Raw genomic sequence first — 13,146 nt, 5'->3', positions numbered from 1 at the left:
GGACCTGAGCATCCCATAAGGGAAGGGGGTAGGGGTGCGGTCAAGACAAGAGGACAAGCAGGCAAAGGATGCCAGAATCGAGCACCAAAGACTTGGACACCATTTCTAAGACATAGCTTGCGTGCAGCTTGGCCGCCAAAGCACTGTCGAGCTAAGTAACACCCGCCTCTCTGGCTTCATGGGATTTATAAAGATTTTTCCTTTTAATCCTGCTGGCTTTATTCAAAAGGAACACCATTTCTGAGGATTCATATTAATCACCACGGTTCGCCTCTTTGGGCTCAAGCTAAACTCCCTCACCTAAGCTTTCGCGAATTCTCTTCATCTCTTTGACTGGTCTCCACTTTCTCTGTGCCCTGCCCTGGCTCTATACCTGGCCCCATCCTGATCCTATTGGAAAAACCAGCTCTGTCCAGACGACAAGCCAGACCCTTCCTCCTCTACACGTTAGGCAGTGAGACGGCAGGTGGACATGTAGAAGATGTACTGTCTGTTCTCTCAGGTGGGAACACCCAGGTTCTCATTCTTGACTCTACCAGCCCATATGAGCCTGGCCACCCATATGCAAAAACGGCATATGACGGGATTTCAAAAGCTGGTGGAGAAATCAAATCGTAGGATGGGCTTTTGTTTTTTTAGTTTATGTTTTTCATTAGAGTGAGAGACAGAGAAAGAGAGAGAAAAGCACCCTCAACCAGATCTTATGTCATGATCCCCAAGCCCTGCCTCCCCAGCCAGCCAGGATCATGGGCATGTGCGTCTGGAGTGTGTAGGTTGACCAGGAAATCAAACTCACAATCCACCCTACAGACCCAGCATCGGTGAAAAATGTGTTATTGCTGCTTCATCTAGCTGGCCCAAGTATAAGTGTATTTTGGTGCAAAGAACCTAGAAATCCATGCATAGTTTTTTTCATAAATGCACATTTTCTGTGAATTTTTGAAAACTCATTTATCAATAACTAAATACACAAAAACGTGTAAGGCAGTTCACAAATGACTTTCATGGCTTGCTCATTGGAGAACTTTTATTATACCCATTTTGCAGGTGGGGAAAGTTAAGCTCAGAAGGGTCAGGAAAGTTCCTGATTGCTGACAGAACCAGGCACAGAAGCCAGGCCTTTTGGATCTAAATGCCACATGGTCATTCGTGGTCATCGTCTGCTGCTCTGGCTGTATTAGTTCATTTTTTTTAATCATTACAAATTCTGGTACCTTGTCTTTAACTGGAAACAAATTACTTGAGACCCCTCTCATAAAGGCTGCTGTTTCAGAAGCAGGGAACATTTCCTCTGAGGCCTGCTCTATCAGTCCAGATGGACTAGGTTATGCTGGAATAACAGAAAACCCACCCCCAAATTCCAGTGGTTTAAATAAAATAATGTATTTATAGTTTTTTTGCTTGTTTTGTTTTGTTTTTACGGTTTTTGCCATAGGACATATGTGATTGCTGGAGAGAGACAGAAAAAGGGAAAGTGAGAAATTTCCCCTCCCCCAGGGGGAATGGCCATGCCATAATCCCTTCTCCTCCATTTTCCTCTTGGAATTTTCAGCATGCATGCATACACATCTGGTGTGATTTTCTTTTTTTTTTTTTTTTTGGAGAGGTTTTTGCTATAGGATGGGTATGTTTGCCAGAAAGACAGAGAGACAGAGAGACAGAAAGTAAGAAATCACCTCCTGGGGGGATGGCCACGCCGCAATCCCTTCTCCTCCATTTTCCTCTTGGAATTTTCAGCACGCACGCATACACATTGATGTAATTTTTTTTTTTGAGAGATTTTCACTGTAGGGCGCGTGCGCTCGCCTGACAGACAGAGAGAGACATAGAGACAGAAAGCGAGAAATCACCCCCCAAGGGGGATGGTCACGCCACAATCCCTTCTCCTCCATTCTCCTCTCGGGATCTTGGGCACATACGCACACGTGCCTGGCGTGAGTTTTAAGCCACCAGGTCCGGGACGCGAAATGTGGTCGACTACGTGGGAGTCCAGCAACATAGCCATTACGCTAACTGCTGGTTCCCACATCTGATGTAATTTTAAGCTGCCAGGTCCAAGGCTCAAACTGTAGTCAATCATGTGGGAATTCAGCACCTTAAGCGCTACATCACCTTCTGGCCCCTGTCGTCCTTTTTTTAAGTTTATATATTTATTTCTTTAATGAGAGAGAGACATACAAAGATCAAGAGTGAAAGTAAGGAGAAAGAGAAACAGGCAGATCTTCACGCAGCAGTTCATTCTCAGCCTGGGCCAGTCCGGTCACACATGCATGGGCCCAGCATGTACAGGGAGGCCTCAGGACACAAACCAGGGACCTGCCCATGTAGGTCCAGTTGTCTTACTGGTGTACCACCATCTGACCCATACTTCTAACACATTCTCCATGTACTTTCCCGGTTGACAAGAGGGCTCTCCTCACTGTAGCCTTTCAGGGATCCAGGCTGAGGGAGACTCATTCCTGACCTGTGCTTCCATGATCCCTGAGGGAAGGGAACAGGAACCAGGCGAACAACTGAATGAAATTTCTGACCAGAAGTGCTCACCTCATTACTACTCCCAGTTCACTGGCCAGAAAAGCCACGTGGCCAATCTGAGTTCAATGGGGAGGGTGTATCGAGGCCCCACAGAGAGACCCACGTGTCTGTGAGCGATAACATAGACTGCCCCACTCTCCTTTCCGTGTTCAAAATGAACTGGGATCCAGTTAAAGGGCTAGAAACACTATCCCTGCCTGTCAAGTTTAACCCTCCTACGGATGTATTCTCTATCTTTTAGGTGAAAAGTGTAGGAGTTTCCAGAGTGTAATACCAGCAGAAGAACAAGGTAAATGCTTTACTCTCGCTGTCTACCAGCACTCCTCACAATCTGGACAGTTTTCACTATTTCACCGATGAAGCAAAAAGAGAGACATTGACTTACGGTTTTACCATTGAAGTCCATAGACTTTCTTCAGATGCCCTAAAGCCAGTGATGTGCTGGCAAATGCTAAACAACTAACTCTTCAGGAGGAAGGGAAAGCCTTAATTTGTGACATTTGCCACTTTCTATGGTGTAAATAGTCCAAGTATGGCCAATTTCAAGCTATCCATGGAGGATAAATTTGTGGTTGGGAAGAAATGAGCTCTGGCACGTCCCGCCTGTTCCACTTTTCCGCGTTTTCTTCTCTGTAACACTCATTAAATTTGTACTGATGTCTTGGCATCTGTTCTTCCAGCTGGGGCATAGGTTTGGTGAAGACATAGATCACATCTATTTCTTTCACTGCTGTGTTCTCAGTACCTAACTTGCTTCATACTAGCCCTTTCACCAATACCAGTTTCTCTTCCTGTCCCCTTTCTCCATTACCCTCTACGTCCAACGTGGTTTCTTAAAGCCATGGGGGGATCCCATCCAATAAATAAATAAATGACTCTCATAGAAACAAAGGAAGTTTTGGTGCCTCCAGGTGGAGCTCTTCAGCTCTCAGACTCTTCTGCCACCACGTTTAAGTGTGTGTATCTTCTTTAAAAAGGCAAAGCTAGGGACTAACAGATGGCATGATGCTTACATCACTAGACTCTCACATGGTTGACCATGGTTCAAGTCCTAGACCTAGAAGCTTAAAACTCACACTGGGCATGTGTGTGCACCTGCCCAAAACCCCAAAAGGAGAATGGAGGAGAAGGGACTGCAATGTAGCCATCCCCCCGGGGGGGAGGGGGGGTGATTTCTCACTTTTTGTCATCTCTCTGGCAAATGTGTGCACCCAATACCAAGACTCTGTCAAAAAAAAAAAAAAGAGCAAAGCTAATGTCTTCTAGTAAAATCAAAACATGTTAACATGTTAACTTCTGAGCTAGAAAATGGGGACCCAAGTATCTCTTGTGCCCTCAGTCAGGATATTCCTTCTTTTTTCTCCTCCTAATTAGGAACAATCTTCACAAACAGCTTTTGGGGGCTCTAGGAGCCCCCTTTCATTGCCAGCTTGCCGTGAGTCAGTAGAGGCATCTGGGATTTTTCACTTCAAGGCACTTGTTTTTTTGTTTTGTTTTAACCCAAGGGACTGACCAGTCTAGTACTTCTGAGTTTTAAATGCCTGACATTGCTGTCATCGCTTCCTTTTGCAGGGGTTTTCTGGCTGTCTGTAGGGGCTGAGGTCTTGGATATCCTTCTAATACTGACGAGCGCCATCCTCCTGGGCTCCCGAGTGACGTATCACAGCGCTGGGTTCAACTGGGTCAAGGTGGATGCCTCAGTAGCCATCCTCATGGTGCTTGCAGGTACTTTTTTACAGCATCATTAAGACAGCAAATTCCCCATGGCCAGTCCTGGAGGTATTCAAGTGCTGTGTGCCCATCGGTACAGAGCTTGCTAACTTTGTCCTCTCAATGTCAGCTCAGAAGGAAATGGTCTATTGGACAGGCCACTGTCTCCATTCCATTGGGTGAAAGCAATGATGCTTTGGTGACTGATGAAAAGAAGGGAGTTAGGTGCAGATGGAGAATAAAAGTCATCAGTGCGTCTTTATCACAGCCCTGGGAAGAGGGTGCGCTGACTCTGAGAACAGAAGTTACCTCATTTAGCATGGCGGTTTGTCATGAGTTGGTGGAGGAACCCACCTGGGTTCAGACCTCTGCTAGTAATAGTTAATGCCGATGTGACTCTGTAAGTTACTCAGCTTCTCTAAGCTAACTCTACAGGCCATGGGGATGACTTGGTATATAATAAGTATTTGATAAGAGCTTTTAAAAATATATATCTTGTGACAGCAGATGGTGCAATGGTTACATCGGACTGGATTCCCACATGGTCGACTGCAATTCAAGTCCCAGACCCAATGGTTTGAAATTCACAGCAGACGCATGTGCGTGCTTGCCTAAAATCCTGAGAGGGGAATGGAGGAGAAGGGATTGCAGCATGACTGTCCCTCCTGGGGAGTGATTTCTTGCTTTCTGTTTTTCTGTCTCTCTCTCTCTCTCTCCAGGGATCGCATGCACCTCATAGCAAAAAAATCTCTCTCAAAAAGAATTTATTGTCTGAGTGGCATAAATAGACCATAAGAATGAAAAACTCCTGTTTTTTATTCTACTCTTGTGTTCTCCAAACAACTTTTGGAGCAACCTAATTTAGTCTGTTCAGTGGACCTTTCCACCAAGGAAAGAACTCTGAACCAATGACTGCCTTTAGTTTTCCAGCTAGATACGTAAGTTAATAGTGCATCGGTTCAGTGTGCAGGTCCCCTCTGCGCTGGATAAATGTCAGCTTCTTTCCCAAGTGTCATCATCAGTGTATAGAAAGATAAAATCCAAGTTCAGATCATCATAGTGAGGAACCAGGTCTTGAACTCATGGGGACTCCTGTCTAGATTCTGGCGTCTCACGAGGGCCTCCCTAATTGTGATTAGGTCTTTTTCCCGGATGTCTTTTTTGTTTTAACAGAATGGGATGGCTTATCAGGTAGAATTTTTAAAGAGCAAAACATGTCGTAAGGACCTCAGACGTTTGCATCAGAATATAAATGCCTCTGCTATTTAAAGATAGAAACAGAGAAATGAGCACCCCCAACAGGATCTTCATGCAATGATCCACCCCCAGGCTCAGCTGGCCTGGATTGTGGGCACACACACACATGCCTAGCATGCTCAGGGAGGTACTAGGTTGTGAACCCAGGACCTCTTCCATGTGGGTCCAGTTGCATTACACTGCACCACCATCCTGGCACACTAATTTGCATTTTTACCACTGAAGCCAATCTACAAACTTTCTATATATAGAAAGTTCCCTCCACATATCTGGAGATATTGACATAGTACTTTCAAGTCCTAGACACATACTCCTTTAACCATTAAATTTTTTAAAAAAGTCATCTGGGTTTCAAGAAAAAGAAAGAGACCCAGTCATTTACAAAGGAGAAACACTCACGTTGACAAGTGACTCAGTTCTCAATGATTATTGCCATGTGGCCCAGAGTAACCAGAAGGTACTCAGATTTTTTTTAATGTAACATATCTCAGTTTTTAAGTGTTACTTTTAAAATAATCTTAATTTAAATAATCTTTTTAACAATATTTTTTTTATTCGTTCATTTATTTTAATTTGACCAAAGAGAGAGAGAGAGAAAGAAAATGAGAAAGCAAACCACCAGGTCTGGGATTCGAACTGTGATTGGCCATGTGGGAGTGTCCAGCATCTTAACCACTACACCACCTGCTGGTCCCCAATTTAAATTATCTTAATCTTATTTTAAATCATCTTAATTTTTAAAAATAACATGAGAGAACATGGTGACATATGGCTTCGGACCAAGTATGGCCCATGGACCCTTCATCTGTGCCAGGGAAGACATGCAGTAATGCAGGTGACACAAAGATGAGCGCAGTGACAAGTGGGATGACAACATGGACAAAGGTGGGCATGGGGGGAATTGAACAGTAAAAGAACACAGCGCAGTGTGGACTTAGGACCATAAGAAATCAGTGTATATGGAACATAGAGGCTGTTAGGATGGGCTAACAGAGAATGCAAGAGGACTCCCTACCTTCAATTGAGGCTCTTCCACTACATTGAATCTCAGCCGTGACTCACAAAGCTCTTCCTGTGCAGGGCTCCTTGGCATGGTGGCCCACATGATGTACACGACCATCTTTCAAATCACTGTGAATCTTGGACCAGAAGACTGGAAGCCTCAGACTTGGGACTATGGCTGGTCATACTGGTGAGTCACTTGGTCAAGTCTTCGAGGACCTGCAGAGATGCAAGGGATTTGTAGAACAATTCACCTGGGTCAGATCTCTGACACCTGCTACTTTGGAGACTATGGGTTAGTTTTTAGCCCAGTTTCTTCACCTATAAAGTGAGGGTTTTTATATAGATTTAAAGAGGTCATATTTATAAAATGCTTGGCACATAGCAAAGTCATTGAGAATTGGAGATATGGTTGTCATTACTTTCTTAAACATAGCTTAAGAGAAAATGTCCTGAACTCTCATTCCTAGTAAATACTTCAATGAGGAGAGGGCCAGCATATGAGAAGAATACAACAGGCCACGTCCAAAGGCACATGAATTGGAATGGTCTTTCCAATGCAAAGACCAGGCCATGGCATAGTTCTGTCTTCAATCCAGAGACTTGGCCATGTCATGGAAGATCACAGGGGTTCCCATTGTGTGACCCTCAGATGCGTAGTATATCCTAAAAGTAGATGTGCCTATATTGAACATTCCATCCTATGTAACAGCATCTTATGTTACTTTCTTCTTTGTAAAAGACCTACCTCTTTCAGGGTTCATTTCCTCATCCTGCCATTCCAGGATCGGGTGAACATGGCTATGTTATTATGATCCATGTGCTTTGTGATTTCTTAGATTTTGAACTCTTCTTGGTCTTCACCTTGCCAGTCTAAAGGCATTTGTGTTTATAAGTGTTTCTCTGTACAGCATTCTTTCCACCTGTTTGTCACTTTTGCTGCCTCCCTCTGAATTAATTCTGTGTAAGTACATTCTGTGATGTTCAAACAATGAAACCACCTGTTTTTCAGAATGTATCCCCATCATTCCTGTCATGAACTGATGTACAGCTGTATGTTTTTGCATATCTGGAAATAGAATTTTCTTTTTTTAGAGAGAGAGTTTTGCTATGAGGTACATGTGCTCACCAGGGAGACAGAGAGAGATAGAGAGTTAGAAAGTGAGAAAATATCCCCCTAGGGGGGAATGGCTACTCTACAATCATTTCTTCTCCATTCTCCTCTCAGGATATTGGGCATGTGTGCGTATATGTCCACCATGAGTTTTAAGGAACCGAGTCCAGAACTTAAACCGTGGTTGACTACATGGGAGTCCAGTGACATAACCATTATGCCATCTGCTGGCCCCTGGAAATGTATTTTTGAATGCCCCATACTTGATTGATAGTTTGGCAAAGTACAGAATCTTTTGTTGGAAGTCATTTTCCCTTAGAATTTTGAAGATATTTCTCCATTTTCTTCTAGCCTTTATTTTTTAGTTTATTCATTCGATTGTTCCATGAGAGAAATAGAGAGCCAGAAAAACAAGCATCTCTAACCACCTCCCCACACCATGCTCACTCACAGTTCAGCCAGCCTAGATCATACACATGCACGTGCATGTCCAGCATGCTCAGGGTGGTCTTGGGACTTGAACTGAGGGCCTTATCTATGTGAGTCTGCTTGTGTTACTACTGCATCACTTCCTGACCTTTCTTTAGCACTCATTGTTACTATGAAGAGTTTAAGACCATTCCAATTCATGTGCCTTTGGACGTGGCCTGTTGTATTCTTCTCTTTATTACTGGGGTTCTAAAGTGTCCTGGTGATGTCTCTTGATGGGAATCTTAGTTCCTTCACATTGATTCTTCTTCCATGTGCTTGGCAGGCCCTTTAACCTAAACTTGTCTTCAAGTTCTGGAGCATTTTTCTTGTATTATTTTTTGGGTTATTTCCTTTCCTCAGTTTTCCATTCTCTTTTAAGGGAGATTTGGGTAGATACTGGGTCTTTTAATGATCTAAGTGTCTTACTCTTTTCCTCATATGTTTTCTCTCTTACCTTTTATGCTATACTTTCTGAAAATTGTCCTCTGTTTGTCCTCTAACCTCTCTATTGAATTCTTATTTTAGCTTTTGTTTTAATTTCAAAGAGTTCTTCCTAGTTTTCTGGTGGTTCTGTTTTCATAGTGTCCTGATCTTGGTTTATTGATGTAATTTTTTCTCATATCCCCCAAAGACATTCAAAAGGTTTTTTTTCTTGTGGCTTTTTCTCCTGTTCCTTAGTCTTTTTATTTTCCCTGCTTGTTGTTGGAGCTTTCCCCAAATATTGGTTTCCTTGATTGTCAAGGGATTTTTTTGTTCGGTTGGTTTTTGGTTTTTTTGAGAGGTTTTTGCTATAAGGCGTGTGCACTCACCAGAAAGACAGAGATGGAAAGACAGAAAGCGAGAAATCGGACCCCAGGGGAGATGGCCACGCTGCAGTCTCTTCTCCTCCATTCTCCTCTCGGGATCCTGGGCACACACGCACACGTGGCCGGCATGAGTTTTTTAAGCCACCAGGTCCAGGACGTGAACTGCGGTCAACTACATGGGAGTCCAGGGATGTAGCCATTGTGCCAACTGCTGGTCCCATGTCGAGTTTTATTTAAGGACAATCAGAAGCTCTGGAGTGCTTGGAATTTATCTCTCCTCAGGTTGCTGCTGCTTCTCCTTCTTCTTCCTCTAGGTGATTTGGTTTGGAGTGAGAATCCCACCCATAAAAACACATATGAATGCCAATTTATAGAGCTTCCTTCTCTAAAAACACCCTCCCATGTCTTCAGACACCACTTGTGGAGGAGAGGAGGGAGCCTGTGGGCCACCATCCATATACTGACTTTTGGCCAACCCTCTGCGTTTTTGCCTCAAAGTTCTAAGTCTCTCAGGGATTCCATGGGGCTCGTGAAGGTCCCTTCTGCCTTGTTGATAGACACTAGCCACAGAGCATCCTCCGCTCTATGAATTAGTTTTCTCTCTCCCAGCTGCTTCCCCTCCTGTCGTGTCTCCTCTCCGGTTCTCTTCAGCCTTGAGTGTTCACACTGGCACACAATCCCTTTATTCTCAGGGCAGCAGGGCGTGGGAAGCTGCAGTGAATCCTTGACATCTGTCTTCCCTTTAACCTGGAAGTCCCTCTTCCTTACCTTCCTGTGGAATGTACATTTTGTTGGGTTTGGGGATTGCAGCAGAAAATCGGCCTGGTGTGGTCAGAAGACATCTAGGGAAATTCTCCTCTAATCCTAAATCAAGCTGATAGCATAGGACATGGCATCCCGTGTGGACAACAGGAATTGATTCTCCCCAAAATCAGTTCTCAGTGTCAAGATTGACCTCCAGCTGTTTTCTTATCCCTGCCCCGCTTAAGCCAGAGTAATAAATATTGACTTAACGAGACTCTTAAGCAAGGCCAGACTCACCCCAGAACCCTGAGGGATGTGCCTGGTTTCTCAAGCATGTAGCACCAGGAGGCAGCAGAGTCCAGCAAGCAGGCTAGCTGTCTGTGGTGTTGAAGCCTTGGAGCCAAAACCAGGACGTTCTGCTTTCTAAGTCGTGACCGTGGGCGCGTTACTTAACTTCTTTGTGTCAGCTTCCTCACTGGTAAAACGGGAAGAATTACAGCGCCCCTCTTAGAGAGTACCGTGAGGTTAAATTTGATAAGCCAGTGTTTATCATAACACCTGGCATGCAGTTATGTTCATTATTACTATCCATCCAGAAGTGCATCCGTTCAGCTTTATGTTTTGTCTCCTCCATCCTCCTCTTCCTCGTTCATCACACACACTTTCTCTCTGTCTCATTCCTACAAACATTTGAACACCTTTTCGTATAAAGCAGGTGCTAACTACCATGTTGCTGACGCAGTGCGGGCTCTCTGGAGAGTGAAAAGTTCGGACCATCATCGTGGAATGTAACAGGTGTCCAGTCTGGATGGGTACATAAGAATAAGGATGTGGAAGCCAGCTGGCGGCACAGTGGTTAAAGCTCTGGACTTCTGTATGACCACTGCAGTTTGAGGCCCAGACCCCGTGGCTTAAGACTCACTCTGGGTACATTTGCGTGTGTGCCCAGAATCTCAGGAGGAGAGTGGAGGAGAGGAAAATGTGTGGCCATCCCTCCTGGGGTGATTTCTCACTTTCTCTCTCACTGTTCCTCTCTGTCTCTTTAGTGAGTTGCACATGCCCTGTGGAAAAAAATCTCTCTCAAAAAAGAGAGAAAGAAAAAAAGAGAAAGGAGAAAGAAAGAAAGAGAAAAAGAAAGAAAGAAAGAAATAAAGGAAGGAAGGAAGGAAGGAAGGAAGGAAGGAAGGAAGGAAGGAAGGAAGGAAGGAAGAAAGAAAGAAAGAAAGAAAGAAAGAAAGAAAGAAAGAAAGAAAGAAAGAAAGAAAGAAAGAAAGAAAGAAAAAATATGGGTCCCCCTGTAGTGTAGTGGTTGGGCGCTGTGCAATGGGAGCCAGGTCCCATATGGTTAAATACTGTTCATATATCCATCCTGGCAGGTGCACGTACACACAGCCCCAGGATATAGCAGGATGGAGAAATGGAGGGAAAGGGATTGCAGCATGACCAGACTCCACTGGGGAATGCTTTCTCCTCTCTCTCTCTCTCTCTCTCTCTCTCTCTCTCATACATGCCCTCTGGCGTTCAATAATAATAAGGGCAATGATGCTCAATGCCACCGTCCTCGGCTAAAGCCAACCATGGGTAATACTTACATGTAGTGGATGCCATGCTAACTACTTTCTACACGTTAGCTTGTCACATTTCCTCCCAACGACCCTGTATTATTATTATTCATTATCTATTATTATTGTTATTAATTATTATAGATATTATTCCAGCTTTGCAAATGAAGAGAGCCCCATACAGAGAGACCAAGTAAGAAAATTCACAGGAAGCGGGGCCATGGTGAAACACAGCAGTGACTCCACAATCTGTTCTCTTCATCACCAGGCTAAACACACATTGGCTGGTCTCTGGGATCCGTGATACAAAATGCAGGTCCAAACTGGACAGAGCCAGGAGCTGCTTTTTCTTTCCTTGTCTTTTCTCTCCCCTCCCTTTCCTTTTCCTCCCCTTCCCCTCCTCTCCTCTCCTCTCCTCCCTTCTCCTCTCCTCTCCTCTCCTCTCCTCTCTCTCCTCTCCTCTCCCCTCCTCTCCTCTCCTCCCCTTTCCCTCTTCTCCTCCCCTCTCCTCTCTTCTACTCTTCTCTTCTCCTCTCCTCTTCTCTTCTCTTCTCTTCTCGTCTCTTCTCTTCTTTCTTTCTTTCTTGCTTTCTTTCTTTCTTTCTTCTTTCTTTCTTTCTTGCTTTCTTTCTTTCTTTCTTCTTTCTTTCTTTCTTGCTTTCTTTCTTTCTTTCTTCTTTCTTTCTTTCTTGCTTTCTTTCTTTCTTTCTTCTTTCTTTCTTTCTTGCTTTCTTTCTTTCTTTCTTTTCTTTCTCTTTCTTTCTTTCTTCTTCCTTTCTTCCCTTTTCAGGTTTTTGGTTTTTTTTTTTTTGGCCATAGGACATGTGCAATCACCAGAGACAGACAGAGGGGGGAAGTGAGAGAGAAAGCGAGAAATTACTCTCTCCAAAAGAGTGGCCATGCCGCAATCCCTTCTCCTCCATTCTCTTCCTGGGATCTTGGGCATGCATGCACACACTCTGGGCATGAGTTTCAAGCCACCGGGTTGAAGACTCAAATCACAGTGGGCAATGCGGGAGTCCAGCGACATAACCGCTAAGTCACCTGCTAGTCCCTAGGAGCTGCTATTTCACTAGACTGACCCCAGCAGGAAGCCCTGGGATTGCAGCCCCAGGACATTTTCTTTTTTATTTTTCTTTCTTTTTTGGAGAGGTTTTTGCTACAGGGCACGTGCGCTCGCCAGGTAGACAGAGAGAGACAGAGAGACAGAAAGCGAGAAATTACCCCCCAGGGGGGATGGCCACGCCTCAATCCCTCCTCCTTCATTCTCCTGTCGGGATCTTGGGCACGCACGCACGTACACGTGCCCGGCGTGAGTTTTAAGCCACCGGGTCCGGGACTTGAACCGCGGTCGACTACGTGGGAGTCCAGCGACATAGCCATTATGCTAACCGCTGGTCCCCCCAGGACCTTTTCTAACCATGCCTTTTGTTGACAGCCTGGCCTGGGGTTCTTTTGCCCTCTGCATGGGCGTGTCTGTGACGGCCATGAGCAGGTACACGGCAGCCCACCTGGGATTCTCCGAGCAGCAGAGCGCACAGAAGGGCAGTCAGAACCCACAACAGGACTTCGCAGAGCCTGAGTCTTCGAAGGGCGCTTGGGAAACAGGAGCTGCTCCCGGCTCTGTGGGACAAGCACTTGGGAAGGTTTCTAGGCACCTGCCACCAGGTGCCCCAGGCAAGGTGTCCATGTGTTAGCCAGTACCTGTGGCCGAAAGAGCTGCACAGGCAGAGGAGCCGTGTTTGTACCCACAGTGCCCGTCTCTGGGGGTGGTTCAGAAGACTGTGGTCCAGGTAAACCCTCTCTCCCCCCAGTCTCGCCCTTCACTAGACACCTTTGGCTTCAGCCTCTAATTCCTGTTAAAATGCCACCATTTGAGGCCAGCAGGTGGTGTGGTGGTTAAGGGTGCTGAACTCCACATGGCTGACCACAGTTTGAGTCCTGG

At 45.1% G+C, this 13,146-nt stretch overlaps 1 protein-coding gene across 1 annotated transcript in view; it reads left to right on the top strand.

Moving 5' to 3' along the window:
* Positions 1-12,898, top strand: part of GSG1L2 (GSG1 like 2) — a 16,543-nt gene extending 3,645 nt beyond the window's left edge. The window contains exons 2-5 of the mRNA XM_014590867.1: positions 2,777-2,824; positions 4,108-4,260; positions 6,583-6,694; positions 12,640-12,898. Coding sequence (XP_014446353.1) covers positions 2,777-2,824; positions 4,108-4,260; positions 6,583-6,694; positions 12,640-12,898 — 572 coding nt within the window. The remainder of the gene's footprint in view (positions 1-2,776; positions 2,825-4,107; positions 4,261-6,582; positions 6,695-12,639) is intronic.
* Positions 12,899-13,146: the final 248 nt, after the last annotated feature.

The sequence above is a fragment of the Tupaia chinensis genome, unplaced genomic scaffold (assembly GCF_000334495.1).
Source record: "Tupaia chinensis unplaced genomic scaffold, TupChi_1.0 Scaffold000493_1, whole genome shotgun sequence".
NCBI classification, from domain to species: Eukaryota; Metazoa; Chordata; class Mammalia; order Scandentia; family Tupaiidae; genus Tupaia; species Tupaia belangeri.
The sequence above is the reverse complement of the archived record's forward strand: the minus strand, read 5'-3'. Positions and strand labels throughout refer to the sequence as shown.